Raw genomic sequence first — 22,982 nt, 5'->3', positions numbered from 1 at the left:
CTGTCCTGTTTTGCAAACATGTCCCCTGCAGGTCACCATCTTTCCAGCTGCTAAGGGGATCCCACTCCGGGGGACTGTGTGCCCACCACCCAACCTTCGATTTTATTGGCTGTGTTGCACATGGCTTGAAGGAAAGATCCACCTGCAGCATCTCTGCAGTGGAAGGGTCCATGGCTTTGCGATCGGACCTGTATCTCCCTTACTCCCCAAAGGGTGAGCATAGCTGTCACTTTCCCATGCGGCTGGGCCCCTGTGTCCTCTGAACTTCGGGGCACTCCCAGCAGCCTGGGGAGCCATGCTTGGTGTCACCTGACAGAGCACAGAAAGGCAGCCCGTGGGAATGGTGGATATCTCTGGGGAACGGCCTAAGACTCCACAGGAGGAATGCAGGAGGGCACAGGTGACTGTCCCTGCAGCTATTGGTTTCCACACGGCTCCTGCTCAGCTATCCCCACCCCCAGAGTGTATTTTTAAAAACCTGTGAACCTGTTATCTCAAAGCCACCCACACCTCCAGCTCTGCCCAGTCTGCACCTGCTGCCCCAGGCGAGTCCAGAGCAGCTTGCCACACCTCTGTGACCATGGAACCCCACTGTCCTCTTTTCTAATGGAGCACCTCAAAGCCCCAGCATTCTGGGGGATACACTTTGGGGAAGGAGCCTGAAGGTGACTTAGAAATGATCTTTGAATATGCGATGGAGCATCAGCAAAGGACAGGACACCTATTAAAATGATCCTAGAAAATAAATTCGCTAACCCTGGGGCTTGTTATGTGCCTGGCACTGTTCGGAACACGTTATAAGGATTTGGTGGTTACTTCCCACAATACCCCCATGAAGGAAGAGTTATTGTTCCCATTATACAGATGAAGAAATCAAGGCACAGGGACCTTAAGGAACTTTTCTAAGGTCACAAAGGTAGTGAAGGGTGGAGCAGGCCTTTGGTCACCAGCTCCACACCACCCCCACTGGTCTTCCAGTCGGTGGGACAAGAGTAGCCCTCAGGCCCATTTTTCACCTGCAGAACTTCAAAAACACAGGGAGCACACACACAACACAGACCAATCAAACCAGAATCTTTGCAGGTGGCCCCGCACATCAGTGCCTTTGAAAGTCCCAGGAGTATTCGACCGTGCAGCCCAGGTTGGGCCTGGAGCGGGGATCCGCAAACTGTGGCCCGGGGGCCAGTCCAACCCACTGCCTAGTTTTGTGTAGTCCACAAGGTACGTGAGGCTTTTACAATTTTAAATGTGCTTTAGAAAACCAAGAGAACAGCAGCTTGTGACATGTTGAAGATTATACGACATTCAAATCTCTGCATCATAAAGAGTTTTAATGGAACCTAGCCTAAAATATGTACCTGGTCCTTCACGGTCAAGTGTGCCAAACCCTGGATTAGAGGAAAGTGGCTTCTGTACCAGCACAAGGAGTTTAAAATAGACCTGAGGAAGAACTAGGACCTAAGACAGACCTAAGGCAGAGAGGTTTGTTAAATACTGAGGGGGCCTTGGGATCCCTAAATCTGGAGATAAGAGGATTTCGCCCCTACCCCCACCCCACTTGGCAAACGCCACATGGAGATAGTCAGGGCAAATGAGATAACTAGGCCCCGAATTTCCAAGTGCCCTGGTGGGCAGTGAGAGTTCTCTAGGGTGGGGGTTTCAGCTTTGTCTTGACCTTCTGGGTTCCATTGCTGATGTCCGGGGCCATCTAACCGCTGTCCCCAGACTTGACGCTGGGTTTCCTGCCTGCAGCCACGCCCTTTCGGGCTGTATCACAATCTCCCATCAGCCACCTCACGTGAGGCACGCACAGCTCTCCAACAGACAAAACTGCTGACGGGCGGAGGATTCGATTTCCAAAGAGCTGGCTTTGATCTCTTTCAGTTCCCCTGCCCCACCCTGCACCCTGTGCCCATCGAACTTGGATAGGAAGACAGAGCAAGCATATCTGGTTTCTGCTAGATGAGGCTGCTTTCACTGATGCCGGACCCCTGACCCCCGACCAATTTTCCCAGGGGAGTAAACAGCCTTGGCATCCTGGGGGCATGGCCCCTCCCTCCCGCAGGTGTCCAAGCCTGCAAAGAATTTGGATGGGTGGGGCTTTTGTCATTTGAGACCTGGTTTGCCCTGGGCCAGAGGGTTGGCCAGGAGTGAGATGCCAGGTGGGGCGGGGTGGGGGCATCCAGGGGGCCCCTAGAGCCAGCTCCGCGAGGAGAGACATTCTGGGTGGGCATCATGGGTCTGGCCTGTGGGAGCAGTTAGCTTCAAGCACCTCAACCTCACAGGTGCCCCAACTCCTCCATGGGCTCTGTGGCAGAAGTGTGGGGTGGTGGTCCTGGCAGGGTCTCTGGGAGGCCTGAGGACCACTAAGTAGCAAAGTGGGAGCGCGTGGGCAATGTGTGTGCTTTTTGAGTCCATGCCTGCATTAGGTTCTTGAAGGGCTCAAACTACAAAGGCTGAAGAACCCCTGGCGGGGAAGGCGGTGGGTCAACTCCAGCGCGCATGTCCCAGGCCTGGGTGAGCAGGGTGAGCGGAATCTCAGGGACCCAGGTATCTGCAAATGCCAGCCCCCACAGGGTGGGGCCCACCTGCCCAAAGTATGCCTTACGAACGAGCAGGTGCTTAGCGCAGGTTTGGCTTGGTTTGCCAGAGGATGCCCATTTGTCCAGGGAAGGAAGAGAACGGTCAGTTACTGCAGCTGCACCCGGCGAAAGGACTACCAGGGAACACTTCTCTCGCTGCCAGCCCTGGAGAGCCCGTGGCAGGGCCTCAGTGGTGGGAAAGCAAGAACCTGGGCCGTGGAGCCGGACGACCTTGGGCCGGGTTCTGATCACAGCTCCACATTCCCTAAGCAGGGGCGTCCGAGGCGCATGGCCCAGGATGGCTATGAACACGGCCCAACACAAAATCGTAAATTTACTTAGAAACTTTTCTCCGCTCATCAGTTTTCGTTAGTGTTTGTGTATTTAATGTGTGGCCTGAGACAACTCTTCTTCTTCCAGTGTGGCCCAGAGATGCTAAAAGGTTGGACACCCCTGCAAGGCATGGGTGGGTGCTCTCAGGGGGGCTCAGGGAGGACCAGCAGCGTGGGCAGACTCCCAGAGCTTGCTGGGAAGGCAGAATCGACTGAATAGAAATCTGCGTTTTCACTAGATGGCAGGGGGCTGCTACACAGGTTAAGGTTTGAGGAGCATGGATCTGGGACCCTGGACAGGTCATAGGACTCAACTGTACCTCAATTTCCTCACCTGTAAAATGGTGATAATGCTTACTTTAGAAGGTCACGTGATAACTACATGGGATAATGTATGCCGCTTTCAGCACAGTGCCTGGTACAGAAGACGTGTTGCTATTCATCTCCAGTCTTTGAGTTCCCTATCTCAGGGCGTTTCCATTTCTTTTCCGTTCCAAACTAAACTCGAAGTTATTGCAGTGCTGCGGTCGGACAGTAGAGGGCACTCTCAACATTGCCATGCTGGAGAACCGGCACCCGGTTGTGGAGATCCTGCGTGTGGGTTCCCCAGGGGTGGTGGGCACAGATGTGCTGCTGCTCGGCTCCTGGGCAAAGGGAGGTCCCCAGAGCTCCCGTCCTGGGACTGCGGGTCCTGGGCCTGAGCCTGCAGCCTCAGACATCTGGTCCCCCCCATTTGGTCTGCCATTGCTAGTTACACACAAATTGCCTGCTTCTCCAAACCTCCAGTGCTCAGTCCCCGGGCCTGCGGAGGTCACCTCAACCTGGGCCACTAGACGTTGATGAAGGATCCCTGGTCGCCATTGGCTGTCTCGGGCTCCACGCAGCGCCCCTTCCTCCGTGTGACCCTGCGGTTCCGGTGGAACTTGGCGTAGCAGCGCAGCCCTGAGTGAAGGGAGTCAAGAGGGTCAGCGGTGCCTCCCTGCCCCCACACCCTCTGGGGCCCCTGCACCCTCCCCCAACCGCGCCCTTCCTTATTCTGCGCTACAACCAGCCCATCCTCTACACTGTAGCCTGAATGCTGAGAAAGGGAACGGAGAACAGATGGAGCACTGGGGATGCATAGAGCCAGGAAACCGTTCTGTGTGATACTGTAATGGTGGATGCACGTCCTTAGGCATTTACGAAAACCCACAGAACGTCCAACATGAAGCGTGAACCCTCACTTATACTATGAACTTTAATTAATAATAATGTACCAAGACTGGTTCATCAATTGTAAAAAGTATGCCATTCTAATGTGACGTAACAATAGGGGAAACTGCAGTACTCTGTATTTTCTGCACAATTTTTCTGTGAACCTAAAACTGCTCGGGAAAAAGCCTATTAAAGGCTTTTGAAAGGACCGCAGGTTCTGCCCTCCCCTACAAAACCTCCCAGGATCCCCATTGTACTCAAAAGGAAATCTAACTTCAGTCTTCTTGCTTAAGTGATATTGAGTAATTATTGTTTATTCTTGTTATTTTTTATTCCACACCTGAGGATATGTTTTTATTGATTTGAGACAGAGAGAGGGAGAGACAGAGAGAGAATCATCGATTGGTTGCCTCCTGTACATGCCCTGACCAGAGCGAACCCACAGCCCAGGTATGTGCCCTGCTTGGGAATGAAATCCGCAACCTCCTGGTACACAGAACGGACATTCCAACCAGCCAAGCCACCCAGCCAGGCCTTTGGTATTTTGTTTTGAAAGAGTCCTTATCTTTTAGAGATAGACTGAAACATTCACCGATGCAGTATCTCTAGACTCCCAGGAGTTGTTTCAAAAATCATCCCGGAATGGCGGAAACTGGGGAGGGGAGAGGCGACGCAGGCTGGCAGTGAGTTCCCTGCAGCTGGGTGCTGGAAAACGGGGGCTCACTATTCTGACAACTCTTCTGACTGCTTAATATATTATTTGAAAATTTTCAGAATACAACACTAAAAATATTCCCCTATGTTTCTAGCTGTGTGAGTTTGGGCAAGTCACTTAACCTCTCTGTGCCTTAGTTTGCTGATGTGTAAAATGGGGATTATAACAGTCCCTTCCTGGAGGGCTGTGAGGATTAAGGAGATTTAAGGACTAAGGATTGAGGAGGATAATGTGAGTAAAGTGCTTAGCACAGAGCCCGGCACACCTGGGCACACCTGGGCAGGAGGGCACCTCATGCTCTGGGTGGGAGCTCAGAGGAGTTAAAAAGGTAGCTGGCCAAGTATATCCTTCCCTGGGACGTGCTGGGAAATCCAGCCCCCAGGCCCGCTATCACACTTGGAAGGCCTCCCCTGGGATAGAATTCTGGCCTTCTCAGGTTTGATCTTATTTAAAGAGATAGACTCCTCTCTCATCCCTTCTCCCACTTCCAGATCACGGGAGATCACGCCAGCTTGTATTTCAGAAGTGAGAAAAGCAAATCTCAAAAGCGATGCCAGGAACCGAGACTGAATGAGTTCACAGATTGGGAAGGCCCCGAGCAAAGCTGTCATTGCTCGCAGCTGCAGCTCCCAAGGGATTCTCCCACCCCCTCCTTTCCCGCAGGCCCCTCGGCCCACCCTCTGCCAGGAAACCGTGTCCCCCACTCAGTGCTGAACCAGCTTTGAAGAGGAAGGGAGGTTTTGTGGTTCTCAGAGATTGAGGCCCCTCCCTGGGGGGCCCAGGCTCACCTTCCACACACATGCAGTCGTCGAAGCATTTGTTGTTGAGGCCGCGGTTGTGGGGCGTGCAGAGGTGCTCCCGCAGGTCACAGCAGGTCCCTGCCGGCACAGCAAGCACACACGGTCAGCCAAGCTGAGTGGGCCCACCCCACTGGCCGGCGAACGGTCCCGCTGGACAGGAGATCCATCATCTCCGTGGCAGGGCCGTGCCCTGGCGGGGTGGGGCCATCTGGTGTGCCGGGCTCCCAGCCGGAACCACTGACGGATGTCATGGCCCAGGCCCCTGTGGGTGGGTGGCAGAGACCCCAGATGCCCCATATGGGCAATTGATTGACTGTAGGAGGAGCAGAGGCGGGGTGGGATTGCCTCCCTGGAACAGTGGGTGGAACAGCCGGGGGCTGCCGTTGCTGGGAGCTGGGGGCGGGGCCTCAGGGACCATCAGCACCAACGTCCTCTTTGGACAGATGGGGAAACTGAAGCCCCCAGGGGAAAAGCAAGGTCTCCCAAGGCAGGCCCAAGGCATGGCCTTGCCCACCGTGGACCAACTGTCCAGTTGTCCCAGACTCCAGTCTTTTCTCTCTGCTCAGGGTGAGAACAATGGTTTGGAAAGGAAACAGCTCGTCAGGGAGCCGGTGGTCGAGCTCACACCATGCTAAATGAGGCTCAGCTGCTGTTCTATAGACTGTTCCGGCCACTGAGTAGACCAAGCGGCACCAGGGAGGTGTGCCATTTGGATCCCCCCGGATGGCACTGCTGTCCAGCAATGAAGAGGGCAGCTAGCACCTGCAGGATGTCACCCTGGGCCCATGTCACAGTGGCCCTCGAGCTGTCCCAGCCAACAACTTGAGGCAGCACGTGGGGCAGTAGTTCACCAAGCAGACTCAGGCGTGGGCCACTTCCTAGCTGTGCGGCCTTGGCTGAGACGCTCAGCCTCTGTGAGGCTCAGTTTCCTTGCCTACACACTGGGGGCGGCAGGGTCAGGGTCTGTCTCTGGGTTGCTATGAGGGTTGAATAAAGTGCGACAGCTCTCAAGAAAGTGGAAGCTGGAGCTGTTACCACTTATCATCCCCGAGAGGGTCATGACCCAAAGGCCCCGGTCATGAGCCTGGGAAGGCACCCCCCACCAGGTCCCTCAGCACCGGCCCAGTGCCTTGACCGTGATGCTGGTTCAGTACCTGGCAGGCAGTCTTGGTGGTGCTCGCACGGCTCCCCTTCGGCCAGGGACGTTTCATTGCCATCTCCATAGAGTTTGCCCCGGTGTCTCTCTGGGGACGAGATCTGTGGTCAGAAGCCGAGGCCCAGCAGAGCAGAGATTAAGTGGTGGGACGTGGGTGCCAGCGTGCTCACCCCGCCACCCCCTCTGTGCGGCTGGGATGCTCTGCCCGGACTTCTCTCTTTTCTAAATGGGGTCAACGGCGGTGCGGACCTGACATGTTTTTTTCAGGCTATGCGACAAGTTCTCGACAGTGGTATTTCCATTTGGGGTGTCCGTTCCAGTGTGGACCCCATGCCCCACCCATCCCCCACTCTGTAGGTCAGGCTGGGCTGATGAACAGATGGTGGGGGAGGAGAGGGGGCCCAGGCACGGGGGGTGGCAGGTGGAATACCTTTCTTTTTTGCAGAGGGCCAGACCTCGGGTTTTAGGTCTTCATAATCGGTCCAGTCGAACAAAGCCATGTCCAGCGTGGGCATCACCTCTCCGCCAGGCCTGGGCCGAACCTGCAGAACGAGGTGGAGAAGAGAGAACGTGGAGCTCCCACCTGGTGGAAGCAGAAATGTGTGGCCCCAGGGACAGAGGGTGAGGGAGGGGCTCCTCAGAGGCTAGCTCACCCTCTGCTAGAATACAGTCCCCTGTGGTCCCTGCCCCAGCAATCACCAATTACCAGGGTGCCCACCTCACCTGACATTCACAGACAGAATGGTGCCTACAGGCCACCCATGCAGACGGCAGGTGGAGTGGGGCAGGGGGGCTGGGAAGGCAATCGTGCCGGCTCAGGGGCCCTACACCCATGTGGAGGGAGTTCATTTCCCTGCCCCTTCTTGCCCCTGCAGAAATTGTCAGCTCCCCACGGTGGCACCGCTGAGGCCATGGCCACGGCTCCATTCCACTCACAGCCCCGGGCCAGCCGCCTCGGAGCTGAATCTGCCCACAGGAGGACGTGGGCAATAAAGGCACCTTCCGGGGCTGGGTGCTCAGTGGCTGGACTTCAGGGGGCCTGAGACAGCAGGGAGAGCCACGTATTTATGGGGGATGGCCCACAGCTTTTATCAGAGTCTCAGGGGGTGCAAGACCCAAAAAAAGAGAATGAGAAAGATCTGCTAAAAAGTAAAGGTTTTCTTCTACATAGATGTTATTGTTCATTTTAAATGATACTATTTTGGAAAATATTTCAAAGCTACTGAAGAGGCGCCATGATGCACACGTCACTATTTGCAAGAATGACGCGATGAACTCCTGCGGTCCCTGCAGCTGAACTTGCCAGCGGTAGCAACCTGGCCTCACATGCTCACCCGCTCCGTACATCTGCTCTAAAGGTCTGAAGCATGTGTTAAGTGTTGACGATGCTTGTTAATTCTGGATCGTGGGGATCTGGGTTTTTACAGTATTATGATTCCCTGAACTTTTCGATACATCTAAGTTCTTCCCCAAGGGCGTCGCTCTTCTCAGTACAGAGGCCAGTGTGCTGAGGGGGCACTGGCTTCCTGAGCTGTCCCTAGGGTGAGTCCCCAGGACCACTTTCTCCTGGACAGTGGCAGCCCTTACAGGACAGAGTGCCCACTGTGGCTGTGGCTGGGCTGGATGGGCATCAGGAGACCTGGTTTCCAGCTAGCCCCAGCGGCATCCACCCATTCCCTCCCACCCCTGTGCCTCAGTCTCCCTACATGACCTAAGAGGGGTCTGCATGATGTGGCCGCAAGGACTCCTCTGGCTCCAAGGCTGTTCCGAGGCCCCTTACCTGGGGCCATAGGGATGTGACAGGCAGGATCAGGGACTCTTCTGTGACAGGCGCTGCCTCCAAGGTGGAGAGGTAGAGTACGGTCGGGGCCAGGCTGGTGGAGGACTCCTCTACTGCGGCGTCTGGTGCCTGGTCCTCGGAGAACTCCACCTTCTTCATTAGGGAGCTGGGGCCTCGGACCAAGGGTCGGCCTGAGACACGGAGTCGGAAACACAGGGCCTTTATCTGCTCGCCACCCCGTATCAGCCCAAAGCAGAACCCACATTTCCTGCTGCAAACAAGGGGTGTCAGGCATCACGTGACAAGCCTGACAAGCCCTCGGCTCAGCAGACATCCCTGCTGCCCACTCTTGGGGAGGTGGAAACCGGGGACCGGGGGCGAGGGGAAATGTCTGGAGGAACTTGCAATCCTTGCATCCAAGGATTCTCGGACTGAAGCAACTTTCCAGCAAGTCCAAGGTGGGGTTGGCTGGGTGCACCCAAGGGTGTACGCACAACAAATGGGAACGGACAGGATTGCCTAGGGAAGGCTTGCCAGAGGAGGTAAAGTCTGAGTAGGGGAGCGAGGTGATGAGGCTGAGCTGAAGCTTATCACACACAGGGAGTGCTTGCCAGGCGGTGAAAATCATCCCCCTGAGGCCCTGCTGTGTGTGAGTCCCATGGCACGCCTGATTCTGCTTTGTGTGCATTATTGCATGAGCCCCGCAGCAGCTCTGGGAGGCAAGAAGGTACTCTTTCAGCCTCATCCCCAAGGGAGGAAACGGGAGCAGAGAGGTTAAGAGACTTGCCTGAGGGCACACAGCTGGTAAAAGTCTGAATCCGAACCCAGCTCTGCCAGAGTGTAGAAACAGTACTTTTTACCACCAATGCCGCCTTCTAAGACACACGGGCATGAGGTAGGGTGAGTGTGGCTAGGTAGGTTTGGGGTGGCTGGGACAAAGGGGCTTTGAGAGAAGCTGGAAGGGCCGGGCTCATCCTGGCCTCTTTTTTCTCAGGCAAGATCTGACTTTAAGGTTGGTCAGGTCAGTTAGGATCACTCTGCCCTCCACAGGTGAATCCCCGAGAGCAGCAAGGCCACTTAGGGACCGTGGAGCCTGCTCCATTCATTTCCCTCTGTGGTCCCCTCCTCCTCTTGCCCCCTCTCTTAGGAGGGCCCCACTGGCCCACCGGCACTGGAGGCTGGAGCTGAGCTGAGCTGGATCCACACAGCATGTCCCCTTGGTCTCAAGGGTGCCAGCATCCAGGAGTGGAAGGCTGAGAGTCTGAGCTTACACTCCCCCACCCCCCACATTCACACACTTGGGGGGGTGTCTCAGTAGACCTGGCAGGGAAGTGCACCCCAGCTGTTTGCAAGGGAAGGTGGGGCTGAGGCTCCACCACCTCCCTCCTACCCAGCCCCTGCCCAATCCCTGTTTGCAGCACTAGACCTGCCCCTAGGGGCAGTCTCGTCACACCAAGAGACTCAGACTCGGAAGCTGGTTTGGCAGTGGGCTGGAGGCCAGGTGACACTGGGGCGGGGCCAGCTGAGTGGAGCTGCTGGGAAATATTTGTTTAGTGACTGAATGGGCAAAGGGAGGGGGCAGCTGGGGCCAGTGGGCAGCTAGATGCTCACAGGGATTTGGAAATGCAGCAGGAAACTTAACGGAAGGCCAGGGGGACTGAGGGAGTGGGGAGCACCACAGGAAACCAACAGGGCAGAGGCAGGAGGGATAAGGATGGGGTGCCTCTCCTGGGACATCTACACTGAGGGTACATGGGGGCCATTATCCTCATTTTGCAAAGGGAGAAACTAAGGCAAAGACCGGTGACTTGCCCTGGGCCACACAGCTAGTGAGCAGTGGAGCCAAGATCTGAACTTGGGTGGATCTGGCTTCAGAAACTAAGCTCTCAGCCCCTGCCCTGTGCTTCAGAGTTGATTAAGTGGTGCTCTTGGGGGGCACTGAACTGGCCCATCTCTACTCAGTAGATAGATTGAGGGCAGATACAAAGTAGAATTTCCTGACTTAGGAGGATCATCTATTGATAAGAGCTTCTATGGCCACAGATCCCTCTCCTCCTCCCAGTCTCCAGCCCTAAAGTTCCCTTGGCCATTTAGGTCTGAGCCCTCTCCCCTCCCCCACTCTGTCCCTCCCTTCAGTGGAAGGACACCACCCACTCTATCTACCTCTGTGCGATTTCAACCTCTCCCTGCGGCGCTTGTGCTCCCTGCCACGCTTCTTCCCCGGAGACCGGTTCTCCTTCTCAGGGTAGGGCAGTGACAACCCCAGGAGCAGATTCTTATCCTGCAGCAGGCCGGCAGGACTTTGTCCAGGCAGCAGCCCCTCTGCCCCTGGCAGCCTGGAGGCCTGCCTGGTTGAGGTGCCCACAGCTCCCTCCTGGGCCTGACCAGGTATAACAGGGCCCCTCTCCTTCTTGCCCAGGCCCCGTCGGCGGTGGTGACTGGCCTGTGGTGTCCACCATGCTGGGCCTGGGAGGTCGAGGTGATTCTCAGGGAGGTTTCGAGCAGGGGTTCCAGGTCCCAGGGATCCCACCAGGCTCAGCTCCAGAAGCACCAGGAGGGCCAGGAAAAGCATGGGGACAACTCGGGGGGCGGGCCAGGCCATGGGCTCTTCCCTGCAAGAAAAGCAGCCTGTGAGGGGGCGGCCCTCCTTCACTTCCCACTCCCAAACCCCCTCACTTCCATCATTATGGCCCGGTGTTTCTCAACAGGGATAGAGGGGGACTTTGCCCTCCAGGGGACACTTGGTAACATTTGGAGATGTTGGTTGTCAAAACTGGGCAGTGCCACTGACTGCTGGCTGGAGGCCGGAATGGTGGCAAAGACTCTGGAAGCCTGGACAGCCCCCCACATCAGACTCCCGGCCCAGAAAGACCGCAGTGCTGGGGCTGAGCACCACCCCCACCCCTCACACCCTCGGGGAAAATAGCTTGAGCAGCATCCAGGTTCCAGATTAGTCTAGAATTCCTTTCTCTGCACACCTCTGCCCTTTGCCGAGTCCCCTGGAATGAGCTCAGAATTACGTCTCTAGTCCCCGGGGCTTGACTTGAAGCCTAAATTCAAACAAATGGAACTACAGCGTTTGGGCACGGGCCACGGACAGGAGTCGAGTGCAGTGCCTGACGACATGGAATTAATGGTACGTCTCAGCCCTCTCCACGGTGCTCTGAGGTGGAGCCTGCTGTTTCCCAAGGTGGAGGTTAAGGCTCAAAGAGCTTTGGTCACGCCACAGGACTGTCATTGGTGCAATCTTATGCCTGTGCTCGGGGCCGTCCAGTAGCTATCCCTGGACCACTAGGGACATCCTGGTTCTGTTATGGCCTGTTTTTCGCTCCAGCGTCTGGGCAAGTTCTGACTCAGCACGGTTCCTGCTGGGCTGAGGGGTTCTGGAGGCCTAATGCTAAACCCTGCAGGGTTGAGCGAGCTGACAGCCCCCCATTCCCCACCAGAAGCGGCGCCCCCTTGGGGATCCACACTCTGCCCCACACTGGAGGAAGAATCAGACCCCTGGCCCAGAGGACCTTGGAGCTAAGGCCCACGAGGCCTGTGGCTGGGGGTGGTAGAGTGTCTGCTGGACTCTGGAGAGCACCCTTGGGCCCCCCCTATGGTGCCCCCTTGCATCCAGACACGTCCTGTGCCAGATTAGCCAGGCTGATTGAATTTTGTGGACTTCCTGGTCCCCTACCCCAGAGTATCCCATTAGGCTCACAAAGGAGCTTACACTCCATTTCCTTGTGATTTGTGGCCATGGGATTGTCCAGGCTGAGCAAGGTCTGCGCCCCCACAATGGCCTCCCCTTCACCCCCGGTGCACCTTCAGCCAACCTTGCCTGAGGGGCCCTTGAAGTAGGTGGGGAGGGTGGGCGGGACCGAGAGGCTGAGGCTGTAGCAGGCTGATGCACTCTGAGAGGGCCTGGCCACCTGCTGCCCCTTCATCCCGGCCTCCGCCGCCCTCGGTTCTGCTCTTCCTAGAACCATGGACTGAGAAAGAGGCTGTCCCATTCCTTCTCCACTCAGCTCCTATCTCTGGAGCCACCTGCGTAACCTGGGTGAGCCTCAGTGAGCTGCGTGGGACCCTGGCATGGGCTTGTTGGGACAACCGCATCTCACCACACACCCTTCCATTCCTAAGACTATCACTGCTAACTCGGCAGCCCTGACCTGATGGCCTGTTAACCTGGCAGTGGGCCTTTGCACCCTCAGCAGCCCCCTCCGGCCTTGCCATCCTGAGGTCCTGGAGGCAGGGGATTGGGACGACTGGCCTCCTGGCAGGAGGAAGGGGCCCATCTCAAAGGGCTGTTAGTTAAGCACTGTTCCCCTCCCAGGGATGCCTTGAACCCTGTTTCCGGAACTGAGGCATGATTTCATCTTTGTTCCCTCCCACCCTTTGTACCCCACGAGGCACATGCAGCCTGCCTGGGGCAGGGGAGACCCCTCTTTCAGTGTGTAGTCCTGGTGCCCCCACAGGGGGGCATCCCTCTGCACAGACCCAGACTGTACTGCTGCCAGGTCTCTCTGATCGCATCCTACCCCCTGCCCCAGCTCAAAACTATCCATGGCTCCCTATTGCCTTCCCTTTTATTTATTTTTTAATACTTTATTTATTTTTAGAGAGAGAGAGAAAGATCAATGTGTGGTTGCCTCTTGTGTGCCCCCAACTGGGGATCTGGCCTGCAACCCAGGCATGTGCCCTGACCAGGAATTGAACTGGTGACCCTTTGGTTCGCAGGCTGGTGCTCAATCCACTGAGCCACATCAGCCAGGGCTGCCTTCCCTTTTAATCAGACTCCTCACTTTGGCACTTAAGACCTTGTATGATGTGGCCCCAACCTAGCTTCCCATCCCTGACTTCTACGTCCTCCCCTGCACAGCCAATAGAGACTATTCCCCGGGCCCCCAATCCGCCCCATCTTTCCTGTTTCTATTCTCCCTTAGGCTGTTCCCTCTGCCTGGGACACCCTCCCCACCCCATCTCTCTCTGTCCAAACCATGCCTGTCTTCTGGCCCCATCCCACACGTCCTCTCTCTTAGGAAGCCTCGTTCAGCCCTCCAATTAGCTGTGCTGCCTCCTCTGTGCTCCTACCAGCTCTTCAAGGCTTCTCGAGCCATTTCCTGCTGGGTGATCGGCTTTCTGTAAAGCCCCGGACTAGACGGGAAGGTCCTCAGGGGCTCTGTCCCACTTTTCCCTCTGGTCCTATTGGATCTATAGGACCCTGCAAATAATAGGCACTGATGACTGTGGATAGGAATGGAAGTGGATCGAGCGCAATGGAACTGACACCTGAGCACAGGATCACGAATATATTCCCGAGGTGTGTCCGTGGGGGGAGGGGCTGGAGTGAGCGCCGGGGGACCTGGCACCACTTGGTTCTGACACTTGCCTGGAATTCACTCTCCAAGCCCACAGGGCTTGCATGCAGATCTTGGCACAGCACCGCAGCCAAGATGCCAGCCTGGCAGAAAGCCACTCGGGAAATGTGGGCTGCTACAGAACTGTGCCAAGGATCCACAGTGATGAAGGGCTCCAGTCGTTTCTGTTGCTCTGGAAGCCGGTTGGAGGCTGAATCACAAAGCGCCAAGCATCCAGGCAAAAAGGGGGCAGCAGGCACCCCCTCCCCCACCTCCCGTCGGACACAGGGGGTTCCGCCTGTGGCTTGCTCACAAAGCCTGCTCTTCTGGGGCTGGGTCTCATTCCCCTCACTCCCCAGACGGGAGACAATCAGTAGCTTGGAGTTACCCTGACAAGAGGTGTCGAGGGACATTAGGACCACCCACAACCCAGAGACGGCGCTCTCACAACTCAGGTCCAATAGTGACTCCTTAAAAGCAAAGCCAAACAAAAGCAATTGCGAGGATAGGAGCACCACTCCCTGTGCAGCTGCGAAGCCTATTACCAGCCTCTTTTGCCCATTTCTTATCGCATCCTCTCAACTGCCCTGCAGGGCGGGTCATTTTCCATGATTTCAAAACGAGAACACGGAGGCACGGAGAGGGTAAGCCACACATCCAAGGGGGCATGACTGGAGAGTGGCAAAGACATGCAAGGCTTGGGATCTCTCTGCACAGGGGCAGCCCTTGCTGTCTATCACCCGGACACAGCGCTGCCTCGGCGGTCACCTGCGTCCCCCACACGTCCTGTCCTGGCCGCGAGTGCAGTCAGCACCCAGAAGGGGAGACCAGGACCAAGGAGGGAAAAGGGGCTTATATCAGGCCCTTATTCTGTGCAGACTGGGGCGGCAAAGCCGTCTCTATCCAGAAGGCTGCCAGGAAGCAGCATCACATGCAAATGAAGGCAGTTAATCCAGCCTGGAGCCTGCTTTGATTCCTGAGCCCCTCCCCCGAAGAGCCTAGCATTTGGGGGCCACGAGGTGGGGGCGGCTCCTGCCTGGCGGACAATTGCAGAGCTGGGCAGCCACCAGGCGATCTTGCCTTGCTGATCAGCTCACCCACTGCATGGTGGGTTGTGGCAGGAGGTGGTTTGGGAGAGAAGGGCTGGCTGAGGGGCATCCCTCCGATAGCAATCCCCGGTCAGGGATCTCAGTGATGCAGACGGCAACGGTGCTCGCTCCAGGCTGTGAGCCAGACAACCACCCACTGGGAGAACCTGGCCCATGGACCCCCACCCTGACCCTGAGTTTCCTCCTCCTGCGTGAAAGGGCCACATTCGGTACAGATGTGTCTGGGGCTCTGTAAGCCTTCGATTCTGACCTTACTTTCTAAAAATGTATTTTCCACTATTACGTAAACTAGAGTAAAACCCACAGACAGTCTCTGAGGTGTTCACCAGTTTTCACACAGGCGCAGCCCTGTCGTGACTTGGGGTTCTCCTGTGTCACCGAAGAGTGTCCCACAGACACCAGGTGAGCCCTCTCAAAGAACTGCTGCCACTTGCAGCTACTTACAGGTAAGCTCCAGGGTTTTCCGGACACGAGTGACCGGAGCCAGTTAGAGGCTCAGTCTCGTCCAGACAAGTGCGGCCCACGTCCTTGCATCCTTTCACGTCACTGAGGGGCAGCTTCCTTTTTCTCATCAACTTACTTTAAAATAGGGCAACGTTGTGAATCAGGGGCACAGCACCTCTAGGTAGAAGAGGCTAAGGAGTCTGACTGAGTGGGGAGGTTGTGTCTGCAGCCAGTGGGGAAAACCGTGATTCAGGGGAGGGTTCATTGGTGGCGGTGGTGGTGGGCGCTGCCGCTCACTGACGCTGCTGACGCTGCCTCCCTTGGTCCTGTGTATTGGGATTATGGGTAAGGTTGCCCAGAAAACAATTTGCACTGCTCAGAACATTGGGGTGGGAGGAGTAGGGGAAGAAGACCACTGGATCGTTGGGTTAGACAGTCTGCCAAGGGAGGCGGGAATTCAGGATCTACTGGGACAAGACTCTTCCATCTGTCTGTCTGTCCAACTGACAGCCCTCCCTACCCCCGTGGGGAGGGATGACAGATAATTCTCCAGGATCTAGAGTGAGTCCCCAGGGGCTAGGGATGTGTATTGAAGCGGTGTGAGTTCAGAGGACATATTTGTAAATGTGAAAAGATAAAGCAAGCCCTGGCCAGGTAGCTCCGTTGGTCAGAGCATCATCCTGATACACCAAGGTTGTGGGTTCGATTCCCTGCCGAGGCACATACAAGAATCAACCAATGAATGCATAAATAAGTAGAACAACAAATCGATGTTTCTCTCTCTCTTGCTCCCTTCCCCTCTCTCTATAAAAATCAATTTAAAAAAAGATGAAGCAAAACACAACACATAATAACAACCAACGCATTCAAGGCTATCACCCCCACTCTCTTTTGCAGGTGCCCTGCCTGCTCTGTCCACCTTGCTAACTGTGCCTGACTCTGTGGCACAGATGCGACCCTAACCTGCTGAACTGCTGGGATGGGCACCCTCAGACCATCACAGGGTCTCTTGGGGATGACTGGGGCCCTTCTGTCTTCTGTGGGAGCTTCAGAAAGGGAGGAGGGGTGCTCGGGTGGGGATGGGGGTGGGGGACTGCATGGGGAGGGACCCTAATTCTTGGCATTCCTCTGGTCACAGCTCAGATCTTGAAATGACCGTCCTCATGGAAACACCCTAAACCTCTTCTGCTCACAGGAAACTTGAAGCCTGAAACACCTCAGCAAACTTTGGATAGGAAGGGACCTCTGACCCCCGGGAGACCAAGAAACATGTCCAAGGACATCTTGCCCCATGGAGAGAACCCAGACAGGGAAGCACATGCCGAATTCCCCCCAAACACATCGCCTTACTCGGATGCAGCCTGGGCCTGGGGGACGAGCTCTCCTGGCTCCTGGGGCTTCTTGGCCTGCTGGGCATAGCTGGGCACCTCACACCTTCCCCCCTGGGGAGCCTGGACACTAAGGACTGAATTCTGCCCTTGGAGCAGCAGCCTCAGGCAGGACTGGCCTCCGTGTGGGTGCCCCCTGCCCCCCACCATGATGAACTCTTTCCAAGTTCCCTGCACGTTTCAGGTAATGAACAGCCTCCTGCACTGTTCTTTGGCCTCGTCCCTGCTTGTCACCAAGATGTTCTCCAGGCCGTGGTCCGAACAAACCTGATCACTAGTGCTCTGGCGGCTCACAACTCTTCCGTAGACAGAGCTGCAGGCCGTATAGCAGACAAGCCTCTCCTTAACTCTCACCCCCCGTCAGTCCCGGGCACTGCCAGCCTAGGACCCCCCTAGGGGGCCGCGGCTGTCTGCCCAGAACCCTGACACAGTACTGCTGAGGACAGATCTTGTTAGAGGCAGGAATCTCTGACGTTATGTTCCCGAACGTCCCTGAAGATTTTAGGGGCGCTCTAACTTGGAATTGATTGGCCTGACTCTTCCCTCTGGCCCCTCCTCCTCCTCACCCAGCTGGACACTTCCTGGAACAGCTGGTACCGGAGAATGGAGGTGGCCGTCCTCAGGTCTCCCATCCACTTAGACCAGCGGGGCTACCCTGTTGTCAGCTCCGCAAACCTGGGACTCCAGTTGGGGGGTCTTAGAGCTCCTGGCCCCCGGGGGCAGACTGCCGTCTTCTTTAGGGGGAGCTGGCTCCCCCAGGGCTGGAAAGCGGGCAGTTTTGCTTGTTCAGTGAAAATGTCGATGCTCCCCGTGAGAGGCAGGGATAGGTGGGTGGATTCTACATACATGGACTGGCTCCTCCCAAGGCAGTTCGGGACTAGACCGGTCCCTCTAACCCCTCACCCTCTCTCCCACCGTCGCGTTTCCTGAGTCACCATCTATCTCACAGTCTGGGAAACGGGATCCTTCGCCTGCCAGGAGATTTTGCATATTTAGGAAGTAAGTCCTTCCGTGCGGTGCGGGTGCGGGGGTGATTCTGGGGAAGGATGGAAACCAGGAAGGGTAAGTGGGGTGAAAGGCGGCGAAGAGGAGCTCACTGCGGGGGGCGACACTGGAAACAGCTGCTCTGGGAGGTGCCCGCTGGCAGCTGGGGTGTTGACCGGCCTGAGCCAGCTCCTTACCCATCTCCTGCCTCCCTTCCGCTCTGCGCCCTGCAGTGTCCCCTGTCCAATAAGAAGGGGCCTGTTAGCTCCCTCTAGGCTGCAGAGCAACCAGAGCCCCACCTACTCCTCCACACACCATTGATCCAACCTGGGTGCCCCCCCACCACCCACACAGAGCTCCGCCTCCCAACCTGCGGATCAGCAGGTGCTTCTTTGCAGTGGAGACTGCTGAGCAGTGGCCCCAGGTGGTCACCACTTGCTGAGCCTCTCTGGGAGTCACGCAAGGGAACCTGCTCCAATCTGAGGGGGAGACAGGGCCCCTGCTCCTGGACATCACTGGTCTGACTGGGGACAATGAGCCCTGGCTCTGGAGGAGGGGGGTCCCAGAGTGACAGGGAGATCGAGCTCTTGCCTCGGAGTACTCTGTCAAAGCAGGAAAAGCAGCCCTTGCCCCAGGAAGCCTCCGGTCTAAAGGGTGAGTTCCAGTTGCTGCCCTTAGGGACGGAATTCCCAGTCTTGACAGGAGAGACATAGCTCTGGCCTGGGAAGTTCCTGGAACCTTGGGAAATCATACTCTTCGCTGGGCAGAGCTGCTAACCTACAGGCAAAGACACAGTTGCGGCCCTCCAGGTGTCCACTCTGACCTGGCAGAGGCCACAGGTCTAATGAAGGACTGAGGCAGCGTCGTAACTCCTGATTCCAATACACAGACGTCAGCCCGAAGCCATGAAGCCGAGCCATGGGGGAGCCCCACTGAGCCGAGTAAAAAGAGCTGTGTGTCCCTGGGCAAGTCATCAACCTCTCTGAGCCTCAGCGTCCCCTCCTGTAAAATGCCAGTGGGTGTGAGGATGAGGGAAGGAAAGGTAAATGACGTATTGCCCAGTAAGGACGCAATAGGCAGCAACTGTGGTTATCACAGGGAGGGAAAAGAGGGGGGTGTGCATTTATGCCTGCGTGTGCGGGGCAGGCACAGGTGGTCCCATCTTCCGTCTGTGGTGGGGTGATCGATGGCTTCCACGGGGCAGGGCAGACCAGGCCAGAGCCAGCCTGGAAGGGGCCATTGTCTGGGCGAATGAGGTTTGGCTTCCCTGCAGGAGCAGCCCCATCTGCTTTTATTGTTTCCAACGCAGCCTTGGGAATTCCTACCCCCCACAAGGCCTCCAGTGCAGGGATGTTGGGGGAGGGCTGCTCCTCTGCCAGTATCCCACCTTCACCTCCTGGTTACAGGTGCTCCTCTCCTCCTCCTCCTCTGCTCCTAGGCAACCCTCCCGCCCCCTGCTCCCCAAACTTCATTATGTCGGTGCCCAGACCATTTACCACCACTTGCTGTCTGGTCAGACCCAGCACTTAATCATAGAGTGACAAAAGTGCCTGCTGTCAGCTCTGGCAGAGCCAGCGTGGAGTAGAGAGACACCTGGAGTCAGGCAAGCCTGGGTATGAGTCCTGGCTCCCCGCACTCAATAGCTGTGTGACCCTGGGCGAGTGCATTAACCTCTCTGGGCTTCAGTCCCACATCTGAAAGATGAGTGTTTGTCTGGGTATCATGCATCGGGCATTTACTAAGCTAGTCCTAGAGCTTTCTATGCATGATCTAATTTAGCCCTCTGACGTGGATGGTATTTTTCACATACTAATGATAATAATGGCTCAACATCGGGACAAAGATTTGGGAGATTTGCCCAAGGTTACACAGTAGGCTAAGTGGTACAGCTGGGATTTGAACCCACGGCCATTTGACCCCAAAAGCAAGGTCTTGACCACTCATGCTACAGTCAGTGACTGATACTGGTGCAGACACCATGCCTGTCAGGAGTGATGCATTCTGGGGGCACAAAGAGGACCCCTACAATTTCTGGGTTCTATAACTAGTTCACCCCAGCTGCTCTAGATCAGGCAGGGGCTTCATTGCTCATAACCCCACATCCCTACAGGGTGGGTACAGGTGATCAAGAACAGGCCATGGTGTTGCAGTGTGGGGGCTGCCGAAGCTGGGGCCTGGGGGCAGGGGGACAGGGCCTCTCGTGTAAGTTTTCAGCCACCCCCTCATGTCCACTCGAGAGGAAGGGGTGGGGTAGGACAGAGGGCCTGGAGCAGCAAGAGAGGCAGGTCTCAACTGTCAGGGTCTGAACAGGGATGCTTGCACGACGCCTCGCTCGGGGCCGTGCCCAGGACCCCTCTGTTTCTGCTGTCCTGGGATGCAGCTCCCCGCCCTGCCTCAGTCCTGGCTGAGACAAGTAGGGGAGCTCCCTCTGGGTCACAGAGCTGCTAAGCAAATCAGCTGGGAAAACCAGCCTTGTGGACTTTGGCCTTCCCTGGCTAGTCTGTTTCCTCTGCTCTAATCAGGTACAGACATCCTCCTCACCTTCCGGAGAGATGCAGAGCCCCCAGAACCACAGGACTTTTCCAGGCAGCTTGTTCCCCCTCCAACCTCCCCAGCCACGGTCCTTGCCTGCAGGACTGACTCTGCCCCTGGCCTGGCCAGCCGAACCCAGTGGCATCTAGGGGTAACCTGTGGCCCTCAATTTTCAGTTCATTCCATCTCCTTGACCGAGGATCCCATTCAACAGAACGGTCAGGGACTGGGACCCCAGGTAGAACGGGAGCCAGCCCCATCCAGGGAAGTGAAGACCACGAGACACAGGGAGTCAAAGGGTAGCAGGAGGGCTTCCCATAGGAGGGGCATCTGCCCTCAGCCTGCAAGGATGGGCAGCCTTTGACTGAACACAGAGCAGGGATTTTGAATTTCAGACGGAGGGAACATCCCCAGGCAAAGCTAAGAGGAAGTCAGGGCATGGTGATGATGTGTCCTTCACCTTGGCTGAAACCCCAGGTGTGGATGGGGCGTGCTGGAGGAAGGCAGTTAATTTAGTGACATCAGGAAGCCACGGAGGGGTTTAGACTGAATGGTGAGGAAGGCAGAGAAGGTGCCATCATTTTCACGGGGGGAGAGTGAGGGGCAAGGAGGCTATGAGGGAGGTTCCTAGAGGTCGCAGGGGCCACTCAGTTGGCTTTCCCTAGGACGGCTGCGGCCCCAGAAGGCAGGGGACAGAGATGGAGAAAGGCTCTGGGAGGCCAGAGTTGGCCCGTCTGCCAGGCAGATCATGAGCTGAAGGCTGAATGGGGTGCACATGTGGCCCCAGTCCCATCCTTGCCTCTCTAAATGGAAAGGCTCCAGGTGTCAGCCCTGGCTGTGGCTGCCGACAGGAACTCAGCCAGGAGAGCCCAGGCAGACCCTGCCACCTGGGAGAAGGTTTCCCTTCTCCGAAGCTGTTCTCATCAAGCCACTTAGCCCACACCCCAGTGGACACGTGGGGTGGAGTGTCACCTGTCTGGATGACACAGATGATGATGTCAGAGGGTTTGGGCAACTGCACAGCAGGTCCAGGGTCCAGCAAGACGCCCCCCAAGAGGAAAGCAAATGACTGTGAGCTAGTGCCCTGGGAAAAAGACATCAGTGCAAGGCAGGGGCTCAGAATTGGGGATGGGTCCTCCGGATGCCTCATGATAAATGACCTGCTGTTGGCAACACAGGCAGCCACGCTGATCTCATTTTGAAAGCAGAGACCCTTTTCACCCTGATTTTTAAACTCTGGTTTTAAGACAAACAGGGGAAGAGGGACAGAAAGAGAGAATAGGGTAAGAATGCCTGTAGGGGTGGGTGGGGCGACAGTGGTGCGGGAGGGGGCGCCCGCCACACCAGTTTCTCCGCAGTGTCTCTAACCTTGAATTTCTGATCCATTTCCCCCTCTCTGTCCAGGCCCCATCCCCACCCCACCCGGGGGCTGTAGACTCCCTCACCGCCTCCGCTGTGTCCTGCGCTGGTATTCAGCATGCTTTTATTTTCCCTCCCGCTGATTCCACACCCATGCTTATATGTAGGTGCTATTATTATCCCCGTTTTGTGAAGGGGACACTGAGGCTCAGAGGATTGCGTTCCTTTGTCCAAGTCACTCCCAGAACATGTCTGCCTGACCCCAGAGGGATGGTACTAAACCAGGACCTGGGGACTTTCTTGCGTGCCACGAGGCTTGGAGGTGGGCAGCGTGGAGGAGTGCGCTGGGCTGCAGAGACCAGACAGAGGCAAGGCTGGGGGCGCACCCAGTGGAGGAAGGCAAGAGGACTTGGCGGGAAACCCAAGAGCCCTCTCGTCCCAAACCTCGGTGCCTGCGGGAGGCTGAGACCTCAGCCCGCAGTTGGAGGGAAGCCGGCGACGCGGAGGGAGAGGGGCTGCGCCGGGGCCGATGGAGGGAGCTTAACGCCGTCGGGGTTGCTAGGGCGAGGTACTTGCCCGGGAGGAACGGGAGAGCGCGGGACCAAACGTGATGCTCGCGAGGGGCGGGGGTCCGCACCCAGAGTCCCCTCTCCCTGCAACACACCTCAGCTTCTTGGGCGGTCTCAAAAGGGGCAGGAGGGCATACCTGCCAGCTCCGTCGGGGCTCAGGGGAGTCTTCGAAGCTTCTTCGAACGGTAGTGGACTGGGGTCCCCGGCCTGAGAGACCACCCGGCGAATCAGAGACAGAGAGACAAAGAGAGACCGGGCCCCGGAAGGAGAAGGCTAGTGCCAAGGAGGAGAGTGGGCTACACCCGCGACCGGGAGAGGGCGGCGACTGCGCGCGCGAGGCAGAGTGTCAAAGCGTGGAAAAGTGAGTGTCCGGCGGAAGGTGGGTGGATGAGGGACCCGGAGCAGAGCCAGGAGCGGAGGGGAGACGCGGTGGGGAGCGGAGGCGCAAGACGGACGGACCCACGCGTCGGAGGGCCGGGAGGGCAGGAAAGAAAGCAGCATCCTCACCTTTAGCCTAAATCCTACGCGCACTCCGCCCCTGAGCACGCCAGGTAGCCCACCTTTGTCCCGGCGTGCAGCAAGGTGAGGCGGGAGGGCGGGGCCAGGGGCGGGCCACTGTGGTGTCTTACCTGTCCGGCTGCCGGGGCGGGGGCCGAGAGCCTGCGGGAACCGAAGGCAGCCGACAAACACGC

The 22,982-nt window shown here is 56.9% G+C and overlaps 1 protein-coding gene across 1 annotated transcript; it reads right to left on the bottom strand.

The window, feature by feature from the left end:
* Nucleotides 1-2,204: 2,204 nt before the first annotated feature.
* On the bottom strand, nucleotides 2,205-22,975 carry DRAXIN (dorsal inhibitory axon guidance protein). The gene is made up of 7 exons (XM_024554671.3): nucleotides 22,920-22,975; nucleotides 10,723-11,171; nucleotides 8,560-8,750; nucleotides 7,210-7,321; nucleotides 6,778-6,867; nucleotides 5,612-5,701; nucleotides 2,205-3,856 (listed from the first exon to the last, which is right to left on the bottom strand). The coding sequence occupies exons 2-7, from the start codon at nucleotides 11,159-11,161 to the stop codon at nucleotides 3,744-3,746; spliced, it is 1,035 nt and encodes a 344-aa protein (XP_024410439.2). The 5' UTR covers nucleotides 11,162-11,171; nucleotides 22,920-22,975; the 3' UTR covers nucleotides 2,205-3,743.
* Nucleotides 22,976-22,982: the final 7 nt, after the last annotated feature.

This window comes from Desmodus rotundus, chromosome 3 (assembly GCF_022682495.2).
Source record: "Desmodus rotundus isolate HL8 chromosome 3, HLdesRot8A.1, whole genome shotgun sequence".
Taxonomy (NCBI): domain Eukaryota; kingdom Metazoa; phylum Chordata; class Mammalia; order Chiroptera; family Phyllostomidae; genus Desmodus; species Desmodus rotundus.
The sequence above is the reverse complement of the archived record's forward strand: the minus strand, read 5'-3'. Positions and strand labels throughout refer to the sequence as shown.